At 40.3% G+C, this 25,312-nt stretch overlaps 2 protein-coding genes across 2 annotated transcripts; both read right to left on the bottom strand.

Moving 5' to 3' along the window:
- Positions 1 to 274: 274 nt before the first annotated feature.
- fgf23 (fibroblast growth factor 23) lies at positions 275 to 3,421 on the bottom strand. The gene is made up of 3 exons (XM_023413122.2): positions 3,116 to 3,421; positions 2,920 to 3,023; positions 275 to 2,019 (listed from the first exon to the last, which is right to left on the bottom strand). The coding sequence occupies exons 1-3, from the start codon at positions 3,348 to 3,350 to the stop codon at positions 1,573 to 1,575; spliced, it is 786 nt and encodes a 261-aa protein (XP_023268890.1). The 5' UTR covers positions 3,351 to 3,421; the 3' UTR covers positions 275 to 1,572.
- Positions 3,422 to 4,658: 1,237 nt separating this feature from the next.
- On the bottom strand, positions 4,659 to 12,225 carry LOC111660017 (fibroblast growth factor 6-like). The gene is made up of 3 exons (XM_023413123.2): positions 11,470 to 12,225; positions 10,845 to 10,948; positions 4,659 to 8,217 (listed from the first exon to the last, which is right to left on the bottom strand). Exons 1-3 carry the CDS (start codon positions 11,810 to 11,812, stop codon positions 8,041 to 8,043), a joined length of 624 nt encoding a protein of 207 aa, XP_023268891.1. The 5' UTR covers positions 11,813 to 12,225; the 3' UTR covers positions 4,659 to 8,040.
- Positions 12,226 to 25,312: the final 13,087 nt, after the last annotated feature.

Here is a 25,312-nt window from a genome sequence, read left to right as displayed (position 1 = left end):
AGGGCACTAAAGTGTATTTTTAGGTGACACGACTGGGATGTAGCTCATGTACCTGTTTGCTAATTAAGCGGAGGAGGTGTAAAAGTGCAGGATATTCAGCTAATGAGTGGAACTCCACAGTAACTGGGTCAATGTTAAACCTGCTTACACATTCATGACTTCCTTTTCGCATAGTACATGTTGTCTTTATCAAATGACACAGCACACGGGGTTTAAAGACTCCACAAGCACACAAGCCTAGGTTTGCATAAAATAACACACAACACAGACCATGTTTCCTTTATGAGTTTATTTTGTCCCAAATTCAAGCAACACTCCATCCACAACTTCTACTCATACATTCAAAGACAAACCATGTTTTCTTATATGTACATTTAAATGTAATTAAAACTTGTAAAAGCATTCGTATAAATACCATAAATAACACTAAAGGAATGGTTTTAAATAAATAAATACTCTTTGGGACTGTTTTTTTGTGTTTGCTGGTGGTGCCCAGCACCTGTAAAAATTACATAGCAAGAGTTCAGATTTGATATCAAGATCACTGCCCTGTAAAAGGTTGTTTACCTTGTAGTTATATCCCTTCAAGTCATGAATTATAGGATGTATTATTGGTGGAAAAAAATACAAATATATCGGATACTGGAAGTGATTGTAGTGATATGTAGTTCTTGGAACGACTGTTTTTTAGGTTCAAAATCTAACACTAAACTAACTTCAAATCTTCTATATCCAAGTCAGTAAACTTAGGACTTCAAAATACAGGCAGAACTTCATCTTAACTCTACTAAATGCATCTCTTGGTTATATTCATGCATATATTTTTTTGTTTGAAATCATGCCTGCCTAGTTTCACATCAGTTAGACAGGGCCTTCAGTCCTCCAGAGGTAGGCTAAGTCGGGCTTCTGTCTTTTGAGATAAAATCGATGTCACTGAAATGTGGGTTTCTCAGACCAGCTGTAAAAACCTCAATGAGAAGAGACCACAGAGAAACAAAGACAATGTATGCATGCTGATTATAAAGGATGGAGATGGGAAATGGATTTGGATCATTCATCTTGGCATTTAAACAACTAATTTGTTAAAAGTTACCAGATTTCTCATAACAGCATTTTTTGATGTGGTGAAGTAACATATCCTCCATTAATCACCAAACCTGCTTCAGAATGTACAAAATATTCATCATTGATGAGTAAAATCCAGGTAAAACACATCCATTATTGATTTAACTTATTATACCTATGATCTCAGAGCACGAGATGTTCAATTAACAGAAGCAGAAGAGTTTTGGGCTTTCAGACAATATGGATTGTGCAAAAGGGGCTGCAAGTCAAGTCTAATATTTTGTACATTCAGTGTATAAACACACTGTTTCTCTGAACGATTGATGGCAGAAAACACATTGTAATTAAGACAGTGTGAAAAGAAGGAGCAACGTGAATGCTCTCCTTTCAGTTTTTTTCAAAAATAACTTGTGATGTTTTATGTTTTTTGTCTCGTATGATGATAAACTACCAGCTTAAAGTTGAACTCACTTATAGTAAGGTAAAAGGAGCGCCCACACTTCGCAGTCACCCCATGGTCCCGGAGGTCCGAGGGCTGGCTGGGTTGGACGAGTGCACGTTCCAAGGGTCGTGGGTAGACGGAGCCAGCGGCGTCTCCCGGGACACGTTGCGTCCGTCGTCCCCTGCTTCCACCTCCAACTCCAGCTCTGCGTCGTCCTCCGGCACGGCCCGGGAGTCCGAGCCTTCCTCTGTCTGACCCAGGTAGACGTTGTGCGGGTCGGAGGGATCCACCACCTGGTTCCTCTTCTCCCTGTGCAGCAGGAGGCGCTCCAGCGGCACCGTGTTCTTCTTGGGCAGGAAGAGGGAGGTCTGCGGCAGGTTCTGACCCGCTGAGTACACCTGCCGGGAGCCCTCCAGGTTGAACAGGATACCGGTGCGGCTGGAGTAGTACACGTCCCGGTTGTTCTCCAGAAGCTTGTGGTTGAAGAGACAGTCGTCTCTGAGGCAGATGGGCTGAGAGGGGGAAGGAGGAAACCAAACTACATTATGGAAATATCCTATTGTTTCTCTAAATGCAAGACATTAAACATCAGTTTTGTCTATTAACAAACTTTTATATGTATCAAAATATCATTATAATCATCCCCAAATCGGCTGATACACTGAATATGCTGGATTTAACTAAATAGGCTTATGACCACTAATAAAAAGGCGTTTTATTAATTAAACAATCACATAATCGTACTTTCCCACTTGTTAGTCTTTAAGAGGTAAGTCAAATAAAACTGTTTTGCAAATATACGCAAGAATATTGCACATAAAAGTGATCAAATCAAGTTGATATATTTTCTCACTTTTCAAGGGTTTTCATTCCATAGGTAACTGTGACTTTCCTCATCTGCCTTGTTTCGGTAATGATCTCTCGTTTTAATAAACGGAAGAGAAACTACTACAGAAAAGTAAAACAACTTCGCCACTATGTTAGCAGTTTGTTCACTTGGTGTGAATGAAATTATGAAAAAAGAAATGCAATGAATGATTTCATGTTCAGACAACCTATCGTTGCAGTAAATTTTGTGCGTAAAAGTATAAAAAGCGGTGTTAAAAATATGCGTAAATCCCTGCAATGGTGCCAAATATCAATGCAAAAATAGATAAGAGGATAGATAAAGTTAATGGTAACTATGAGTCGAGCTGAGTAATTCACATATAACCAAATAAATTGATGTTAAGACAACCTATAGCTGCAGTATGATTGTGCGTAAAAGACCCATAGAAAGTGGCGTTAAAACGATGCGTAAAACCTCAGAAGGGTGCCAAATTAGACGAACTAAAAATTAAAAGTTAAGTCTAGGTGTTCGACTGAATTGAAAGTAGCAATCAATCGACCTGAAAGTATAAGTATTGGCTTACAGAGCTGAACGGGTTGCCTTCCAAATCCATACACAGGAAACGGCTGCTTTTCACGCCGAGGATGGCGATGCGCTCCCTTGTTTCAGCTTTCAGTAAAATCACACCTGCAGGGGAGAAAGAGGTGTTAAACAGACCTTCATATACCACACTAGAAATAAACTTTAAAAAAAAGACAGCAACGGTAAAAAACGCTTACTATATGAACTCCTGACTGTAGTTTTGCGCACAGTGCCATCTAATCTGATCTCCAAGTAGAAGTTGTTGAGGTCTGTGGATGTCTGCAGGTGAATGTATCTCCTCGGGTTCCCCCAGTTGGATCCCACCAGCGGGGATGGATTCGGGGCCGTTTCCCCGAGAGGAAATCCCTGAAGGACAGCGAGTAAGAGCGCCAGCACAGTGTCCCTCATCCCCAGTCTCCTGTTGACGTCCATCCTGGAGCAAAACCGGTGCTTTCCACTGAGAGCTGCTGGGAGTTTTCAGATGCTCTGTTGTCCCAAAGTTTGGAGACAGTTCCTATTTAAAGCCCCCTGAGTGCCACTCCTGCTCACATCCTTTGCGTAAAAAAAAGAAACTCGCCCCCAAAGCAGATGTGCGGGTTTGCTGCAGCGGAAGGGCCACTTCCACCTCTGTCTGTTTATCCCGATACTCTTGGTCAGACAACAGGACTCTTATTTTTGGTGACACGTCTTGACTCATCCATCTTTACGACTATTTCCTAATGGTCCACCAGTTCAGGGTTATGTTGGAGCTGGAAACATTGTGTGTTGGTCAATATATAAAAAATAATAATACGAATACAGAAGGATATTTTAATCTAATCAGGGATAAAATATAATCATTTTTAGTTGTGTATGAGCTCAACTGATGTTTGCAGTTTCTGCAAACCTCACAATTCTTGATTAAAGAATTTGCAATATATTTTGTATATAGTCAAAGTTTGAAGTTAGTTCTATTTGCTGCTTTTACGCACCTGCCCAACTCATCATTTCCACTCTTCCTCCAGTAGAGGGAGCCACGCCCTCATTCAGCGAAGCTGTGAGTGACTTCCTGGAAAGTTACTGTGCTTGAGACTGGCAAAACTGCACTTTTGGATGCGTAGGACACATTTAACTGTGCACCATTATAGAGAATGTTCCTGGAGGTTGGCATTTCAAAAGTTTGTCTTGAAATTCCTCCAGAGAATTAAACTCACCACCCACTTCCAGCTGAAGGAAATCAAGATCATTTAGTGCAGTTAGATATTTCACATCCTTACTAACTGTTACATATACACCACAATAAATACCAGTTGTGGAACTTAACTTAATTGTACTTCTATACAGTTTGGGGTCCTCATACTTTACTTGAGTATTTCTATTTCATGCTCTTTAAAAATTTGGGAGGGAAATATTGTACTTTTTACTTTACTACAGTATTTCAGAGCTACAGCTACTTTTCATATTTATATTTTCCATAAAGAATGATATGAGACATGCATTGCTGCATCAGTATTAACAATCTAATAGTATCGATTAATATATCACTCACATGGGCCATTTTTCTGCACGAGTGCTTTTACTTTTAATACTTTAGATACATTTTGTCGATAATATTTCTGAATGCAAAGGAGTATTTTTAAATTGTTATTGTAGTATTTTTACTTAGTAAAGTATCTGAGTACTTCTTCCATCCATAGATTCAACAGTTACATGAGAGTTCATCAGATACCACAGATGGAATTACACTTTACCAGCAAGCAGTTAAAAAAAACAAACTTTTATTGGTATCTCAGGAATACAGTAGACTGCTGTGCACAGCACATACGTACAAAAATAAAAGGAAAAAACTTTAATATCCTTACTTAGCATTGTCTGTTTTCAGAAACAAATAACTGGAGTTTGTTTCTTCTTAATTTACAGTCATCAGCAAACCGAAACTAAGGCAGAAGGTGAGGTATATGACAACAGAGATGAGAGGAATAGAGTGGAGGCTCACTCCCATTCAGAGCAGGAGTTAAAAACGAACAAAAACAAAACACATAAAGCACACACCCCTGATCAAACTCAGGGCCCTGGCATGCCAATAATACATTAAACATTATTTAAAAAAAGATGATCCTCACCTTGAATTAATTGAAATTTGATCTATGATAAGATGTGGAAGGAAAAAAAACAACAGATCAATCTGGATAAATTTTTTTGGTCAAAGCTGAAAGGTGAGCTTTTTGTTTTAGACACAAATGTTCACTCTTTTAGGGATCCAGCTCTATTTTTGACAGAAATGTGAGAAAACTCACGTCTTTATATAATCAAGATGTTGTTAATAAGGTGCTACTAGTGACGTCAGACATCTTGACCGGGTTAGAAGCACTCATTGCTGCGCATGCAGAATTTACTTCTACACCTTCCTCGGTTGAAAATGCTGAACATTTCCTACCAACACAGAAATGTACTGCATGCAGCCTCGTCTACAACAGCAACAAGTCTTTTTTAGTTTTTTGAAACTTTGAGTGAAATTTGCTCTGCGTCATGGGAGCCTCAGCACTGGAGAAAAAGAAAACATCCTCAGAACAAAAAGAGGAGGAGATTCATCTGTGGGAAGAATACTGGTATGAATGGATCTGTGCATGGCAGACAACAGTTGAGCAGCAGGTGATACTGTGTCAGTATGTGGTGAGAGGTGTTTGGGGTTGAGGCAGTGCCCAGCAGCAGCAGCAGCAGCAGGAGAGGGCACGTCCTGAGGATGGCCGGGCAGCCGTCCCGCAGGATTTGAGTGCAGCAGGAGAGGTGAGGCTTTGCGTGACTCTGCCTGCTCCTCACACACTGCATTAACTCTGCAGATGTCCCCTCCTCTCCACTTGTGTTGGGATATTTCTGGGGAGGGGCATGCATGTTGTAGAGGTGCATTTTAAAGAGGTGGGGCTCTGAATTCAGAGAAAGACGCAGGATTGTTTCAGAAATATTGTAGATCATGAAGCAGGGAACTATGAGAGCTGTGTTTTTCTACCAGTCAGTTGGAGACCAACTGTGGCGCTATCAGTCCACTAAATTATATTGTGTTTAATTATAAAATAAAGTTGGTTTAAGCACTTCAAGTTCCTATTTCATGGAAGCAGTCCGACTCATATAGCCGACCACCCCGGCCGCTGGGGCTGGGGCCAAGGCTGGTCCGTGACTCTGACCTTGAACTAAAAAAGGCTGAAAGGAGAGGAGGAAGCTCCTGGGTTACAGCAGGAATCCCAAGGTCTCTGCCTGCAGTGGGTGAGTGGTGAGGTGAGGGGGGTATAAGAGACGAGCAGAGGTGGGTGGTGGTGGGGTGCTCAGGTATGCAGGAGGCTGCCTGTCATCCTGGCAGATCCACATTCCCGTAGGGGGTTTGACGAACAACAAAGGCAGCGGGCCGGCTCCCTTACATACGTCTTTCCTGGATTTAAATAGTCCTGCTTCCTCTCTAAACACAAGAGCGGATGGAGGCTGATGGTGGAGCAGGCTTCAGTTTTTTTTCTCAAGTAAACAGCTGCAGAAACTACACGGGAAGATGCACGCTGTTAGATTCTCAAACATTACGTGAGGCAAGAAAAACTGATTGTTGTCCACATACTAACAGTAAGTCTGCAAAGCAAGGTGCAACTTCAGCTTTGTAAACAAACTGCTACTATGTATTCCTTCTACATCATATATAAATATATATATATATATATATATATTTATGAAAAGATGCTGTAATTTATTAACTCTGACCTTCTAAAATGTTTAAAATCAAGCCAACAATCAATGGAAATGAAGACATTATCTAAAAATCTTACAGGGTGCATCCATTCTACCAACTGCACTGTCCTTTAGTCCTTCAGGGCAAATGATTGACTCATCCCTAATTACATTAAAAACTATCTGCCTCCAGCTCCAACACCTCGCTGCCACTGCAGTGCTGCTGCAGAGCACACAGACAATCAGGGGAAACAGCCCAGGGCACGCACATACTCCACCGAACACACAACGACAAAGTAAAAGAAAGAAACACATGGGGGCCGATTCCTACCAAAACATTTCGGCACCATCATCGATGGTTCACTGTGCAACCTGAACTCTTTTTGCCTCGTCCAGGCAACTGCGACAAAGCAGCGTAAAAAGCTCCTGAATTCTTCTTTTACGTTTGCGACTATTTACATCGATTTTCATTGGTTTCATGGACAGAAGACATCATTTTCGAAAGCAGCTAAAGCTTTGCGATTCAAAAACAGCAACCCACTTTACTGCAGGAGCTCTGTCCAAGTCAATGCAGGTACATTTCTACTGTGCGCTCTATCTGCTCAGTTGATTCTTGTGCAGATGCAGGCCAGGGCCAAACTAAAAATTTCTCCATGCTTGGATAGATATGTATTCCACCCTGTTTATTTGCTGGCTATGCCGCACAGTCAAACTCATGGCCTCTCGCCAGTCTCTATGGCTGACCGTTCTCTGGTCTCGACCACAGATTGTATATTACTTAATCGATCTAATTACAGAAAAGAAAATAAACCAGAGATAGTCAACCCCCCCTCCCCTCCTGAGGCCCTCTCCGGAGTGTCAGCCCTATTTCTGACTCCAGCAGGTGTCTCTTACATGCAAGTTTAAGGGGGCCACAAGTGGGAACACCAAGGCACCTTTAAATCGTGCAGCAAAGGTAGTGCATTTAAGTTTCCCTCACTGCCAGACATGGACGATCGAGCAGGGAGCCATCAAGCGCTCAAAGGTTCAAAAGAAATGATAAACTTAGCAGATATTTGAGCAAAAGTCCATGCATCCCTTAATCTAGTAAAGTGGTTCTTTGAGGTAATAAAAAGTATTCATTTCACTCTTTAAAAGCACAGGATATAGCCCATCCTCCATCTCAAAAAAGGAAGTGACACATAGTTCAGTTACAGCAAGCACCAAGGTAAAGTGAGACAGGCAAAGGCTTCAACTCTCCCCGTCCATAAAAACAATAAGCAGCACAGTATGGCATACATATACAAAGATAGCTATCCAAATATACATATTTATAAACAGAATAAATATTTGTTTTCTTATGCAGTCCATTGGTGTGTATATCATGACTATGTATTTCTATATTACCTGGAAGAACATCCACATGTGCAAATTACTGAGTTATTGCCAGTTTCTCTCATAGTCGCGGGAGGAAATGTGTGACAGTCATGGCGGTGGTGGCCTTGTTGCCTCTTTTTACACGGCCATGCTTGCTGAGGGCGATGTAGAACCCCTTGTAAACAAAAGACTCATAGGCATTGTAGTTGTTGGGCAGCAAAGTCTCCTTGAACTTGCACTCATCCCCGAAGACTCTCTAAAAAGAAAAAAGAAAAAAAAAGAGAGCGACAAGGGGTCAATAAATCTCCTGACAGACACAGGATGAACATCACAACATATGCATGGTCTCCACGTGACCTTTAGTTTGGCAAACAGCCTGCTTAGAAAGCTTTGAGGGAAACTGGAGGAGGTGGCATGCTGTTGCAAAAGAAATGTCCTTTTGAAATGCGGATACCAGCCTAACTGCTTTTACTGCTGAACTCGTAAAAAAATCCCAGAATAAATTAAAATATTAACACTAAACCAAAGGGAAAGTGCAACTGAATAAGCAGTTATTAAATGCTAAGCATACAGCAGTGGGACAGATGGAAACATTATGGCTGAGTTGTGAACTATCTGAAAGTTTAACACTGTACCCCATGAAATGCATATTATTTGAAGTAAGTGAAGGTGTAAACAGTGTAGACATACTCGGTTACAAAAACTTGAGCGTGCAGTAAAAGTGAATAAGTATTAAAATCTAATTTTAACAATTTAGTGACAAAAGTAAAAGTACTCGTTGCACTGAATGGCCTATTTCAGAATCACACGTATCACTGGTTATAACTGTGGACGTAAGCATGACTTTAATGTTGCAGCTGGTAATAGTGGGGCTAATTGTGATGATATACTGCTGGCTAGCTTACTCTATAATAATACATAATTTATCAGTTGGTTGCATTTTGTTATTAATAACTTGAGTCAACAATTAATTAAAGATGTCAGATAAGTACAGAGTAAAAAGTACATTTGCATAAAGTACCTCAAGACTGTAACTAAGTGCAGAACTTGAGTAAATGCACTTAGTTATTTTCCACCCCTGGTGCCAATATGATACATGAGTCTTGCTTTTACAATAACTTCAATAAAAATATATTTTTCAATTCAACAAAAGAAGCCAAACTTCTCATATGTTGAACTAAATAAAAAAGATGCAAAAGTGGCAAAGTTATATGATCTTAAACAGAAACTGCCTTTTTCAAAGAATAAGTAAAGAAGAGTATGACTCTGCACAAACGCTTAGTACTACGTTTAGTTTGATACTTGGTGCTACTTTAGGTTACTATACAAATGTATTGAGGTAAAAGTAAAATGTTGAGAGTTTAGAGGAATTCCTTCTGTGTTTTATTTGCTGGTCTCCTTTAGATGAATCAAAAATAAAGTCATCCTAGAGACTCCTTACAAATCAAGAGGACAGTTATAAACCATTTACTACTATATCACGTACTGTATACACTGTATACTCTATGTATAGTATATACAACGCATGTATATATATATATATATACAAATAAATACTATATGTAATATTAAACACACACTAAGTTGAAGTTTTAGTTTCACTGGAATCAGGTTTTACTTTTTAAAATTAAAACAAAACAAAAATCAGGACCCACCGTATTATCTGATGTGTCGATGGTCCCTAAAATTACATGAATATTACACAGACATCGTCTTTTATTCGAGGACTCTAAGACTTAAGACATTAAAGACAGTCAGTCATACTGTAGGTGCCCTACTTTTCAAAGGCCATATTTGGCCTGTCATTGGTTTTAATGATGATTTGGTCTGTTACTGTTTGACTGCCACGGCAGATTAAGTTTATTATCTGCTTTGATTAACGTGGTGAGGAAGAAAATGGCATATGTGTATATACAGATTCCAGTGATGGAAAGTAACTAAGTACATTTACTCAAGTACTGGAGTACTTATAAAAGTACAGTCTTGTTCTTTTTTGATGTATTTCCATTTTATGCTACTTTCCATTTTGTATTGTACTTTTTACTCCCCTACATTTGTATGATATAGGCACTAGTTACTTTGTTGATAAAATGTTCATAAAATGAAATGATAGTTCATAAAATATAATATTAAACTAGTCAGATAGACCAGTCTATAAATTAGGTCCATTTTGGACCTTCTCGGTCGGTGCAGCAGTAGTAAAATAGTCAAATAATACATGTTAATAACTGCTAACAGTGGCTATTCCTCTGCATAATCCTTTACTACTACTAATGTTTATTACTTAATTCAGTGGTTCTCAAAGTGGGGTCCGGGGACCCCAAGTGGTCCTTAAGGAGGTATTTGGGGGTCCCCAGCAAAAAGGGGAATCAACGATTTACACTATAATTCCATCCATAGGTAATGATGACAGAATGTATGAGTGTTGTGGTCATGGGTTTCCAACTGTTTCTGTAATAAAACAAAGTAAATCTTATCCGATGGGGGTCTGTGGTCTAATTTGTGTCAGTTCAGGGTCCTTGATGTGACAAAGTTTGAGAACCACTTGAATTACATATTGTTGATATCACTTCTGCACCTTTACTTAATTCTGCCTGCAGGACTTTTATTTGTAATGGGGCACTTTGACAGTGTGGTATTGAAGAAGATTGTGGCATTAATACATTCTCTAAGTGGGACTCCTTGGACCCCACTGTGAAACCCCCCTATCATCAGAGCATATTAATAACACAACAGTGCTCATAAACCCGTGGATGCAGCAGCTACTTGAACTCATCTTACACTGAGCAGGATGTGTGCGTGTGTGTGTGTGAGAGAGAGAGAGAGAGAGAGAGGGAGAGAGAGAGAGAGAGAGAGAGACTCTGGAGTTGCGCACAAACGTACCGTTCCGTATAACCTTCCTCTGCTGTTCATTGCGACAAACAGCTCACTCCTCACTCCGAACAAGCTGATCACTCCTCGGTCCACGGTGGAGATCTCTATTAGACCTAAACGAAACATAAGGTTATGAAAGCAGAGACAGTGTCACACTGCGACTGGGGACAAAGTCGAGTTAACTGGCCTATGCAGCAGTGATGGGTGTAACCTTGCAGGTGCACTGCGACTGGATGATGCTCTCTCTGCTCAATTAGCCCGTTGGAATCATCATCCATTTGCATATTAGACATTATGATGCCGTGTGAGTGTAGTTTACAGCGTGCAGAGTGGGATCAGTGTGTGTGTGTGTGTGTGTGTGTGTGTGTCCTGCTGCAGCGGGACGCAGGGTAAAAATAAGTTAGCGTCTAAACTGGGTCCAAGCATTCATGTCATGTTTTTGGCTTGGGAGGATATTTCGCACTGCACGGATGTAAGGCTCAGTACACAGTTTTTGCTTTCGGAAACTTTCAACCATGCCGACACCTCTTATTAAATATCATGCAAGACAAGTGAGCCGCTCTAACTTTTACACAGCCTGCGCATAGGGTTACACTCTTTTTCTGGGTCCAGCGCTTTCCCGGATGCAACTCACTGTATTGGTTCTCATTGTGTGCACCGCTTATCCTGCCATCCGGGAGCACCTGCAGGTGAAACCCAATGCCCACGTTGCAGTACAGTCGCCGCACTCTTTTGATGCCCTGCAAATAGTCACTCTCCCAGTTCAGCTCCGATTTCCCCCCAGTTATACCCAGATAGGAGCGGGAGAAGAGGGTCTCCCACTTCTTTTCCATTAAAGTCGCATTAGTCCTGCTCGGAATCGGATAAGATGAAACGATCCCCCAGAGAGAAGTCCACAGTACAATTACTGCTGGCAGCGTCCAGTGCGTCCTGGCCCCGCTGGACATACTGTAGAGGCACCTTTGCGCAATGGCCATCCAGTTTACCTTTGGGGCACGTGGTCAAAGTTACCTGCCCTAAAAATGCAACTCTTCTTGTTTTCTGTCCTTTGGCATGGTGGTGGTAAAGGCTTATTTTGGGATCAAGGCAGATCAAGGCCCCATAGCCAGAGATCTGAGCAGGAGCAGAGGGACAGAGCGCGTCGGAGCTTGAATTGGTGCCGGTGGCGATGATCATCTTTCGCCGCTCCGCGCCTCTGTACAGGCAACGCTGGCCGTGGAGGGGACACCACTCAACGCAAAACCAGCTCACCTTGCCCCCGACTCTCACATCCTAAAATGACATCACTGTGACTTCACCGCTGCACCCCCCCATCAAAAGTGGGAGATGGGAGGAGGAGAGTTACAGGACCCTAGCAGCAGCAGCAGCAGTAGTTCTGATAGGAATGATGGGGGGTGCTGCACCTTCACATTAGCGTCAAAATAAGCCAGACAGAATAAGAAAAAGCGTTTCCTGTGGTATATTTCAAAATAAAACCCTAATCGGTGTGACTGGGTTGTAACTCTCCAAGTGAGTCTGTGCATTGCCTCATCTACTAAAACCTCCAAACTCAATTGAATAAACTGCAAATTTAAGAGAGCATCCTTAAATACTTCCATTTAAGGCAAAAGCGGTCATGGAATGGTTTGATGGGTATGCAAATCACGTGAATCATATCCCAGGGCCTCTTCAATAATCAAAACTCAACTAGACTGAACACCCATGGGAGAATTTGGCCCAAAATGTCAGCCAAAGCTCATTATCAAAACACAACAACTCCAGTGGACTTTCACTGAGTAAAATCTATGCCAAGGATCAGTAACGCTGTTCTGGCAGCTTACTAATGCCTTGTTTATACACTTTATCCTGATATGAATACATTTAGCTAAAATAATGAGGTCATAAAATGAAAGCACTGATTGTAGTGCTTGTGAGCTCCATTTAAATTATTATAATAGGAAGTGACAAACTGTGGCTACAACTAGTAATAACTTTCATTTCAGATTTATCAGTTGGTTAATTTTACGATGAATTGATCGGGCTAATGGTTCAGTCTATACAACATCATATATATATATATATTTTTTAATTTAAAACATTTTCATCTAGGATTGCTGCTATTTCAATGTTTTATACCATTTGAAGTGAATCTCATTGATTCTTTTGTTGTTGAACAGAATAGGACATCTGAAGACACCACCTTGGCCTCTCAGGACGTGTGATGGCATTCCATATATGTGTTTTAGACATGTGATGGGTTAAAATATTAAATGAAGAAATAATTAACCGTGAATAAAATAACTATTAGTTGCAGCTCTAGAAGACTGTATTCAGGGTGGGGTAAGCCTACATCTGAACTGCAAGTTTTGTAATTGAGGTAAAAAAAAAATATATATAATAGTAAACGGAAACACAGACACCGTACTCTCCTAAATGTCATGTTTCATATCACAAAATGTATACAAGATTATAATTCTTAATTAACACAGAATCTCATCTCACAGGAACTGAGGGTCGCACGTCCCTAATGTTTTCCTCAAGTTTTGATATTAACTGCTTTTATTTTGAAGGTAATCTAACCTATTTTTTCGGTCTTCCTCTGGCTAATTGTGGCTGACCTGACACAGCTCTTTCTCACATGGGAGACCTGCAGGAGGGGAGGGTGTGTGTGTGTGTGTGTGTGTGTGTGTGTGTGTGTGTGTGTGTGTGTGTGTGTGTGTGTGTGTGTGTGTGTGTGTGTGTTTGACTTTCATTGGCGTTGAGCAATCATGGGATGGATGGATGGATACTGTGTCCAGAACCCAAATCGGGACGGTGGTCATATGTCCTGGCAGCCTGCTGCCTTATTTAGAAGGAAGGTGTAAAAACAGTCACAGCCAGTCACAGGAGAGCAAATGGCAATCCTGTCTGACACTTCCTTAGCTGTTTGTTCAGGAAGTTTACACAACCAAATATTTTGCCTGGTCAGATTGCGCGTTATTATTGTAAGTAACACACCCGGCAACTAACAGAAAAATATAACCTGCATGAATCAAATACATGGCATTGTTGTGGGTATTCCACTAAGTTCATGTCCAGGAATAAAGCGGGAAAGGAAATGTGGAAAAAGATCTGCAGTTGATGATCAAAATAAGGAAAAAAATCAGCATTTTACTCTAAGAAAATTACAGATTTATGCTCGAATGAATCAAAAAAAGTCGATGACTTATTTTGTGCTATATATTTCCCGGCAACACTTTAATTCCCACTGTTAAGCATTTACAAGCAACATTTAGTTATAAGCAGATACAAGTGTTTATTAATGTATTTGTTAACAACTATAACTCCCTCTATGGGAATCCATAAGTGGAGAGTGGTGTGTAAACACATGATGAATAACAATATATTAAAACCAGTTGTAATAATATAAAAATATATCTTCATAGGTTGACAAATACTGTACATTAATAAACACTTAAAAATGTCCATGTACAACTGCATTATGGTATGTTATAAACCATTTATTAAACGCCTGCACACTGCTTATACATGGTAAATAGAGCATCTAAAGTAAAATATTACCCATTTCCCTTACAAAAATGTTGAGTAAATAAAAATAACTAGGTGAGTGCACTGGGTTACACTATCCTTTACATCCCTGTTTGCATCCCATCCTGCAGGGTGCTGGTAGGAGATGCAGGCCCTGGGGAATTCCCAGCGCGTCACAGAGCTCTGGGGCCCGGAGGTGTTCTCGGCTGCCAGGGAGCCTCAGGCCCACCTTAGCAACCGGAGAGGCCTTGTTTCTGATAAACAGCAGTGGCAAGACAACCCCATAATGGAAAACAACAAACAAACAAAACACTTCATATATATCCTGTAACGCAGAGATACATTTCAATATTGCCAAAGAACCAAACACAAAATCTAATGTACTTACAGATTCACAAGACGACATCAGCTTCACTGCAATGACAAATGTATTTCTATAGTTAATTATTATTATCTATTTAGACTTAATATAATTAAAGAACATTTTTCTGGGAAATCATGAAGGTTGGAGACTATGGTTGAAATCAATATCAAGATATTGTTTCTGTTATGTACATAACTGTCAAGTATTATACCAGTCAAAACACTTCACATATGTATGTAAGTATATTTACTTAATTACTTTACTTACTTTTTTCTAGTTTCATATTGCGCTATTTTATACTTCTATGCTGCTACATTTCAGAGGGAAATGTACTTTTTTATTCATCATAGTTACTTTGCACATAAAGATTTTACTTACAAAACATATTATAATTTTTATAAAATGTGATGTGTTGCTATACATGAACTGCCCATCATTATATCAAATAGTTAAAAATTATCTGCACCTCAACCTGCATTAAAATGTAACATTAAAATGCTTCTTACACATTAATGCATCTATATCAACAATACAGATATATGAACAATCACAGGGCCTGTTTTTCTGTGTGAGATTTTTTTTTTTTTTTTTTTGGGAGATAATACTTATGCACTTTCACTTAAGACTTTGAATGTGGTAACTTCACTTATATTGGATCTACACTGTGGCATTGATATTTTAACTTCAGTAGAGAATCTGTATACTTCAATTATTCCAGTTTGCTTGGGAGCCATTATTTTGGGCAACATATAATTGTACTGAAAGATAAGGAAATTTTAATACTGAATTTTTGCCCACTCCTGCCAGTCATAAATCTCTCTAAACCTTTGTAGAATCATCTGTTGATTCAAACTCTGGTTTCATTATTCATCTTCTTCATAGCATCGTTCCTCTGAAACATCACTGAGACCAGTCTGGACCAGACTGAATAGCAAATTAATGAGACAGCTCCTTGATTTGCTGTGTAAGCAAATGGCTATGCAAACCAAGGCAACCAATAGCCTGAATAGACAAAACTACTGGGTTATTGACAGAGTGAAACTTAAATCAATCGAGAGTGGGGCACTGTTAATGAGACGCCACTGAGCTCTTCAGATTAAGTCAGATAAAACTCTCATACTGGCGTGACGCTGAGGCTGCTCTCTGGTAATAACACCTTCCTGCAGTGCAGAAATCAGACTCCAAATGCACTTTTGACAGAAGTACACAACACAATCCTTAATTAGTCATTTACATTTTATCTACATATTGCGTATAATCCTGTGAATCAACCTCCATCCACTTAAAACTCAACAAGTCTCTTTTCTTCTTTTAGCTATTGTTTTCATTATCGATCAATTTGACAATAATTTTTAAATATGAAATGAAATAAAACGGCAAAAAACATCACAAATTCTTAGAAACCAAGATGACATCTTCAAATGTCTTGTTTTGTCTGACCACAATATTAATATTTATATTAATATGATATAAACACAATATTAACAGATATTTAATTACTATAATTTAAGATAAGGAAAAGCAGCAAAATTCTCACATTTGAGAAGCAGAAACTATCTTATGTATGGCATTTTCGCTTGAAAAATTATTTAAGGGGATTTAGTATTGCACTTCCATAAGGTTAGGGAACTGATGTAAGACAGATTTAAACAAGAACGGACAAACTTTGAGTTCCTGAGTCAAGATTTAAAAAAAAAAAACTAGATACTGCATTTTCCATGAGGGACTATTTTTTTCAAACTTTGTAAAACTCCCTCCAATGCACCTAATGTATAAAATCAGAACTTGATTATCAAAAAAGTAGCAGATGACTTTTCTTTTGAAACTGATCAAATTGCCAATCAATTGTTTTGGCTCCAGACTGATGCAAGAGAGAGAGTCCAACTATACAAACTGAATAACCCCTACAACTGCCACAAGAGAAAACAGGGGGAGGTAGATGGAAACTTGCCCACATAACACAGCAAATTGATTTTGCCTATAGACTCACCTCGACTGAATATATTAGAGCTAAAGTAGACGACAAAGAAACTAGAGACTCAAGCAAGAGAAAAATGTCTGCAGTGTACTCCTGTCAGGTCAGCTGTCTTTGTTGCAATTATAAGATCTATTTAGTGCACACACCCACACACACACATCAATCAGAAAATGCACCAGAGGGAATGGCCATACAAACAGCTTTTGTGCATATTACGAAAGTGTAAGTAACTGGATACAGGAGGATGCAAAGCTCTTTCAATTACTGTTTTATTAACGTAGGGTTTAAAAGACGATATTGAAACAACAGCTGGGGGGACCCGGAGATGGAGGGGGGGATTTCTCTGGCATGACATCAGAATCGCTGGCATAGACATGCAATAATACTCGGTCCAACTGTGTACAGACAATACATCAAGGCTGCAGGCTTTCACTTAAAGAGACAGGATTATGGTTTTAAAATCTTAGCAGTTATTATTAGCAGTTATTATAATTATTCATACGGAATATTTACACCGACAAATGGTTTTATATGATGAAACGAGACTTAAGCTGTGTCCCGATTCAGGGGCTGCATCCTTCAGAAGGCTGCATTTGAAGACCGATTGCGTCACAGTGGTGCGACTAGGCTGTCGCATTTCAAAGACTTCTTCAAATGAGGTGGAGAAATGTGTTCTTCTTTTCCTGGGCAAACAGAGGCTCCAATAGGTGGATCCTTCATGGCCCAACATGTCCCAAGATTCATTACGCACCGGTAATGAAAATAATATGGCAGCAAACAACACCGACAAAGAAGCCAAGAATTACACTTTTAAATGTAAGTAGTGGGTCCCAGCTCAGTTCAACATCTAATGGTACAACTGTTAAAACCAAGGGCCTTAAAACATCATGTTATGGTGAAAAAAAGTTTCATGCAACAGTAGCTGTGCATTGCGACACGATGGTGAGGGCGGGCACAGCTGGTGATGCACAGTAACAATCTTAGTCTACCAGACCACCTCATTCCGGTTTGACTTTGTTCTCCGAAGGATGCGGCCCCTGAATTCGGAGACATCTTGGATGTGTACAGCCATGCTAGCAGCTCGGTTGGGCTGCGTTTGGGCACAGCAGTGCTTTGAGCTAAATGCTAACATCAGCATGCTAACATGTCAACAATGACAATCCTAACGTCCTGATATTCAGCAAGTTCACCATCTTAGTTAGCACAGCTGAGGCTGTTGGGAATGTCATTAATTTTGCACGAATTTGATCATAAACTGAGGTAAATCTGAAATTATTAATCAATTCATCTATTGACAGAAAAATCATAGGCACAAAACGTCATGGTGATGCTCGAGGAAAAGTCAGGGGATCACCTGTGTCGTTAGGCTTTACCCTCTGGGAAACATGAATGTCTGTACAAAACTTTCTACCAATCCTGGAACTACATTTTGAGATATTACACAATAAGTGAAAACTTTGACCCATTGGTGTCGCTACAGAAAAAGTCAGAGGTTCACCAAAGTCAGTAGGATTTATCCCCGGAGGACCTTGAACATTTTTCCCAAATTTCATGAATCCATCTAATAGTTCTTGATATTTCAAGTCCAAACACTGAAATCCATACAGCCTCGCCGCTAGGACGGCTAAACATCACTTTTGCATAGCCGGAGGTATTACTGTTTGTTCACTGCTGTTACATGGCTGTGTAACAATATGTTGGTAATATTTCACAAACAGACATCATAACTCATTCATGTCCAGCCCTAAGCCACTAAACAGTTATGGGATCCTTGTCTCAAGGAAGAAACTTTACATTACGGAGCAGGTAGCCGTGATGTGGTGATCGATCGAAAACAATTGGATTTCAATCCAAGGGCAGGGGCTTGTAAAATAGTCACTGTACCACCCTGAAAAAGATTTTTGCTGAACTAGCTAATGTATAATTCAACAGCCAAAAACTGCACTGGGTTATGCTCCCTTCCTCTCCTGCTTTGTATATTCGTGACAAAGGGAAAAGCAGCAAATCCACTGTGAATCTGATATGAACTGACATGCACTGATAGTAAAACATATGCAATAGCTGAACTGTATGAGGAATCTGCTATGTGGAAAAGTCAGTTTCATTTTCATTTTGTCAAGCTTCGAGGTGCACTGGGAAGACAAAGCCCAGGCTGTCAGAAGGGAGTGTTCCCAGTAAAAATATCTTTTCAAGGGTACAGCTTGTGCACCTTGCAGAGAAAGATGTGTCTGCTGCTAAATTGGGCATAGAGTGACTAAGGGGAAAAGAAGCAAGGCAGAGGTGACTTTTACGCTGGTTACAAATCACAACCAATGACACAGCAATTTTTATGTACATGTCAGGAAGATTTATATTAGAACACATAAAAACCCACCTGTCATCATATTGTTTGGATGACTATCAGTGAGGCATTAAGCATGACATCCAAGGCAGTTACAGTGAGACAATAGGTGTTTCTCACTACTCTACTTGTACATAAAAAGACACAAGATAGAGTAACTGCATGGTTGTAAACTCATAACCCAGTGACCCTTTGCAGTGACCTAACCCTGGTTAAAAATTCATAGCGTATAAGCTGTTTCCACAGTCACTCATTCCCTATTCCCTTCATACTATTTCAGACACTTTTGAATTATAATTTTGCATCATTGCAGACAGGTTTAGCATCGTACACAGTCTTAAGTACTTTGTTGTTGTTTTTGCATAAAAGTTGAAGTTTTTAAACATTCTTGATTTAAAATGAAAGAAATTTGAACATGCAATTCTATGACAACTGGACAAACTTCATCTGCTGAAGGAGATCATGTGATATGATTAAAAGTTCCAAAACAGGAACTAATAGATCATGTGGTGAAATTGTTCTGCCTACTTCTGGTCAAGAATGACTATTCAATCTTGTCAAAGCACAAAGGCAACCGTTCTAATATCCTGTTCTGGTGCTAAGCCAGACTTTATCACCAAATAATATGGAAATAAGGGGAACAAAGTCCTATCTGATATTATGTAAGACGGTTTATTTTTAGTGATCTGCCTGACGAGGGACCAAAAAGATCAAAACAATGTCATTTGACTACATAAATTGCTTTAGGGATCATCAAAGGAGAGCTGTAAGCCCTACTTTTCATTATTCAAATCACACAATGATAGCAGAACAAGACAGAATGGGAAAACGCTTGGGTCTTGCATTGGAACAAGTGGTGAAAGCCATAGATGACTTTGCACTCTGAATGATGTATTTTGCCTCACATCACGACCATTGATCTCCCTTTGAGCTCAGTAATCACGTTCTCATCCCATGAGAGCTAAAAGCGTAAACGTCGGTTCAACAAGATGTGATCAAACAGTTTTGTGAGCATTGCAAAGCAGCCTGTGTTACCCTGAAGAGTGTGAGCTCAGCAGGACTGTCGATTCAAGAAACCCCTTAGCATGAGGTGCTAAAAACTGGCTGTCAGGTCCCATAGTCCTGCCAATTTCTACGTTTTACAGCACAGTTAATTGCATTTATCTTTTTCAAACACCAGGGACTGGATTTCAGGCTCCATGAAGTCCATTAATGTAACAACACTTGCTAACAAACCCAATCAAATATATTTCTGTGTGCAAGTACAGCAAAAACTGATGAGATATTTATCTTTGCGATAAAATATTATTGCTTTAAGGGAACTGTCTTCCTGAAAGCTACCATGAAATAATTTTTCCTAGTTGTGTTCCAAATAAACTAGGAAATTTGCCTTGTTTTTTCCCTCTGCTGTACCAAATACAAGACATGGGCTGAGGTTTGGTCAGTGCCACGTCCTCACCATAACCATCTGCTCCTTCGAGGCAAGAACTGGCAGGCTGACTTGAGGCCACGAGGAAAGCTCTGTTTACGCGGCTGCTATGCTGAAAAGTCAGACAGTTTGGTTTATGGCTGTAGGAAGAGATAGAGATCAGAGGAGGTGTCAGCTGCTGAGTCGGCAGCCGACTCCCCTGGCTCCTCTTCCCTCTCTCCCAGGAACCCAACACCGAGCCAGGCCACCAGGACCGGGCAGGAGAATGTGAGGAATTCTCTCAACACATTTGCTCACTGCTTTGCACGTTCCCACTCCTATGGGATGTAAAGAGCACCGCCGGCCATGAGGATGCGACCACCTTGCTCCACAGTGAGTGAGCGCGAGGGGTGGGCGAGAGGCGGCAATGAGCGGAGGATCAAGGCAATTTGGCTGATGGGTAGAGGAGAGCGTCAGGAATGGCTCACTGCTGAGAGAGTGAGTCATCCTGGACAGAGCTGCTGTCCTCCTGCCAGCACAACAAAGATCAGATCATTTATTTTTGTCACGGCCCCTGCTGGATGAAATCTAAACCCTTAAGGAGTTGATCAAAGGTTTTGGCATGCTGCCTGTCCTGGAGAGCAACGAATAATGATATTCAAGAATGATCTAGAAGAATCAGTGGCAAGTCGGGTTTACCCAAACAGTCATCAACAAACTCAAAGACACTGCAAAGTGACACTTTGAAGCAAAGTGATTCAAAAGATTCAGATTACACTTTCTATGATTACGTGAAATTTCAGTTGACCTAACTATAGAATAATATAGTACTATTAGTAGTATTAGCATAAAAGGAAACAGGTGAGCTTCTACAGCACTGAATTTCAGTTTCATGGTGATGAAGGCTTCATAGAGGTGACCCAAATGCATCAGCAGTTTTGTCAGTCCATTAGTTTGAAGTATCTAACCCTAACTTACCAAAAATGATCGAGACATTAGCTCATTACTTTTAAGGGCAACCTTGTTTTGGGGAAACAAACATTTATTAATGTCTTTGCAACACTTACAGATCTGGTAGCTCAAAGCTGGTTAGAAGTGGCAGAACAGTCTTTACTGGGTCAAAAGGCAAGCAGGCAGCAGTCTTAACAGGTACAAGCTCTCAAATGAGAATAAAGGTTGAAACACCATAGATGACCTGGCAGAGAGTGACTGGTACCTGATTGAGAAAAAGGAGCAGCTGTGTGATGAGGTGGGAAACTCAGTAGTGATTGCTGGTGGGCATGTGTGGAATGTCAGGAGAGGCCAGTATACAGAGATTAATGAGAACATAAATAATCATGTTAGCATATATTGGCATGTAAGAGAATTTCAGAGAGTCACTAAATTTCAGCAACCTATTATTAGGAATTGGGGCATGGGTGGGCCTGGGGGCCAGCAGCCCCTACTGGATCTGATTGGCTGTTAATTAATTCCTTTATCCAGTTTCACAGGTGGTATTTCACAGACTACACAGGCCATTTAATTTAATTATAAAAATGATATGAAGTTTGGCAAACTTCCAGCTATACATTTTCTAAACCTGATTGTGGTCTCCCAATCATTGTATCCAGAGACAATGAAACGCCTCAGAAGAATGGTTGACAGTTCTTGGGACTTCAAATTCATGGATCAGATAATTTGATTAAATTGATGATTAATTTAAAGTCTGTCTCATCATGCCCCCGAACGTCAGTGTCCTCATGAACGTCTAGCAGCAGCATAGCATTGCTGTTCTCTGGGGATTGATCTCAGTATTGTTACTGTAACATGGAATGATGACCGAAGCTACCAGAACAAGCCCCAGTTTGAACTGGGAATTTCATTTTTAAATGTATAAAAGGGCCCAAGCTGTACTTCAACAGAGTTCCCATCCTTCCCGCTCTTACATGTGGACATCGCCCTCTGGTGTCAAACAGTTGTTAAGACATCCAGTGCCTCTGAGGGATGATAACTCACTGCATTGCAGCATTGGGACACTGGCATGGCATGTGGTTTGACCGGGATCAATGTCACTTTACTTTAAATAAAACTTGTGAGAAATGAGAATTTTAGGATAAGAAGTCTGTACATAACATACAAGCACAAATATTTAGTAAGTGAGTGTTTACAAAAGCACATTAGCTTCATCAGATGCATAATGTGCTGTCCACGTGCTCGGCTAAACATAGTAAAGAAAACTGTGTCATCCCCTGCATTGCAGATAGTGTGTCTCAGTGGAATATCAAAATAAAATACAATAACCTCATGCCATTATTTGATGACTAATGGGCTGCTGAGCCAGAGCACTAGATTACAGTGAGTTTCCTCAGTTGTGTTTAGCTCACTGACTGATGACTTGTAATTTTACAGTGAAAAGCCATGAGTATTTTTTTTTTTACTCACTGAGACGGATTACGTGTTCATTGAGCAGAATGACTCTTTGTGAGAAAACCAGAGTCCCTCGCACTGCTACAGTAAGTCAACTGATAGTCTCCTGCTGTCAAAGGTATGTGGACACTTATTGGTTATTAAAGATGGCCGTGTGTTTTGCGCAGCACAAGGGAGCAGTGTACTTAATGGAAAATGCACAACAGAGAATCTGATCCAGCTGATCTATCAACAAAAGAGGCAGCAGTGAGTGCAGTTCATCCCAGGCATGACGAGACCTAAGTCAGCGAGGTCTCATGTGCTTGTGTCCTTTTGCCTGTGACCTCCCTGTTAAAAGGTCACCCTAATGAGTCTGCTCCCCGTGTGCCCTTCAAGTGCCACACTGGAGTGCAGGAAACAATGCTGCCTTACAGATGCTATTTTGAATGGTGTCACAGTGTAAAACTGGCAGCACTGAATTATTGCCGGTCCTTTGATGCTGTTTATATCCCTGCTGTCTTGTCAACACATATAATCATACTGCAGATTCCTGATCCAGGGCCTGATATTGCTAATAACGCTGCCCAAAAACACAAGCAGTAACATCTTGTCATGATGATTCAGCACATAGTTATTTGTAAAAGCCTCAATGCTTTGTTTTTTTTTCATTTGGCTTTTTTGCTGCTCTTGTGCAGTAAATGTTACTGTTTAGCTCTAGGCCAGTGACACAAAAGAGATCCCAAGATAAAACTGAGGGGGTCACCAGGCGATCGAAAGAGTACTCCACGGATTTAGCATTGTACTCCTGTAACAATGTCAGACTCATAATGGACAGTTTCATTAGCCAAAAACCTCTTACAGTGCAATTAAACCCTAATTTAATGGATTTGATGTTACAGTGTTTTAATTCTCACACCACCAACTCTGTATTCATACAACTATCTTGATCCCATATGATGTGAACGCAGCATAAACTGTGATCAAGGGGTCACATTTTGCTTCATTTTAAGGGGTCAGAAGCCAATAAGGTCAAGAACCACTGCTCTAGTCTAATCTAAATACCTTTAAATCTAACAGACCAACACCCCTTAGACCGTCACCTGCACGATGTGAAACAATGAAAACAAAAGTCATATTCAGACGTGAAATCAATTTTTGTATTACTGTGGGTTATGTCGTGTCTTCCATAAAAGCACTTGTGCAGTCACAAGCCCTCACTTCCTAAAATTTCTTTGTGATTGTTCCTCTCTGGCCTTGCAATTAGCTTCGTGGCTGCCGTGTTTTGTACTCCAAACAAAAAAAAACGTCCACGAAAGCATGCACTTAAGAAGACGAGGTCTCAGAAAACAAACTCCGGAAGCCACTGATTGACAGATCTGTCTGCCCACTCTGGTTCCCTGGCTAAAGCCGTGGCCGCTGTGGCTGTGCTGTGGTTGCCACTGGTCCATGTCTGAAGACATCTGACGCAAGGCCATTTCTAGGTTACAATAACACCACCATACTGACACAACTGCAACGCCGGATATCCGAAACACTTAGGAACTCATCAAGCCACATTTAGTTTGAGGCTTGTTAATAACTACTGCCACCTACCAATGATTTTTTTGACATCGACAGAGCATTCTGTCTCTGTGAAGAGCTAAAAATACTTGCAGCTTAGAAACACAGTTTATGAGTAGCCAAAGGGAACAAATTACCTCCTTTGGAGTACTTTTATTACATCAGCAGGGTCTTGCTGATCTTGTTCGTGCAAAACATGACAATTATTTGTATCTTTCCTAAAATATCTCAATACTTAAGAAGCAGTCTATTTCTTTCCCCTTTGAGGAATGTAAATAACAACACTGCAGTCTCCACCTGCGGAACAACCATACAAGGACAACGGCGCTGCACAGAGAGAGCCCCACACAAACTACCACTCTGAGATGCTGTACACTACATAATGATGGCATTCACATCAGTGGTTGAGGGGGAAAGCTGCCTCCTGACCACTTCCAACTAACAAGCTCAAATTAAGACCAATGATGACCTCCCGACTGCCAACTAGGCTAGCAAATCCAGCTGGATGTCCAGTTCCAAAATAGTCTGGTAATACTGCCAGCTGGTACCATGGATAGAAATCACAGTTATGGGTTTGTTAAATGTCTCAGCCTGGTACAAGTTATACAATTTGATCTAACTTGATCTAATAATTTGATCTAACAAGGCTAATTGTTAAAACATATAAGTTGTTGTTAAGGTTAACATTCCTACCTGTGACAGCTACATCTGTTATGCCAACTTGAAATGACGCTTGTAAAACCATATCTGCACAATTGACAACAATTTCATATATCAAATATGTATTGACGAATTTTTACTGTAAGTAATCCAGATTTTTCCTATACAGTGTGAGTTGCTGTTTACGAAAAGCTCTACACAACTTAACATTGAAACTGTCTGCAGGAAATACTGATATAACTCTTAGAGCGCACATGCAAGCTACAGTATGAAG

This window comes from Seriola lalandi, unplaced genomic scaffold (genome assembly GCF_002814215.2).
Source record: "Seriola lalandi dorsalis isolate HSWRI2012SDOR001 ecotype SW California unplaced genomic scaffold, Sedor1 jcf7180002054504, whole genome shotgun sequence".
Classification (NCBI taxonomy): Eukaryota; Metazoa; Chordata; class Actinopteri; order Carangiformes; family Carangidae; genus Seriola; species Seriola lalandi.
Note: the sequence above shows the minus strand (reverse complement) of the source record. Positions and strands in the feature narration are given on the sequence as shown.

Excerpts from the sequence above, each read along its gene's own strand:
- LOC111660017 (XM_023413123.2), bottom strand. The coding sequence starts at position 11,812 with ATGGCCATTGCGCAAAGGTGCCTCTACAGTATGTCCAGCGGGGCCAGG. Across the intron at positions 10,949-11,469 it reads ACACAATGAGAACCAATACA|GTCTAATAGAGATCTCCACC; the intron begins GTGAGTTGCATC and ends TGTTTCGTTTAG. Across the intron at positions 8,218-10,844 it reads GAGGAAGGTTATACGGAACG|AGAGTCTTCGGGGATGAGTG; the intron begins GTACGTTTGTGC and ends TTTTCTTTTTAG.
- fgf23 (XM_023413122.2), bottom strand. The coding sequence starts at position 3,350 with ATGGACGTCAACAGGAGACTGGGGATGAGGGACACTGTGCTGGCGCTC. Across the intron at positions 3,024-3,115 it reads TACAGTCAGGAGTTCATATA|GTGTGATTTTACTGAAAGCT; the intron begins GTAAGCGTTTTT and ends TCTCCCCTGCAG. Across the intron at positions 2,020-2,919 it reads AAGGCAACCCGTTCAGCTCT|CCCATCTGCCTCAGAGACGA; the intron begins GTAAGCCAATAC and ends TCCCCCTCTCAG.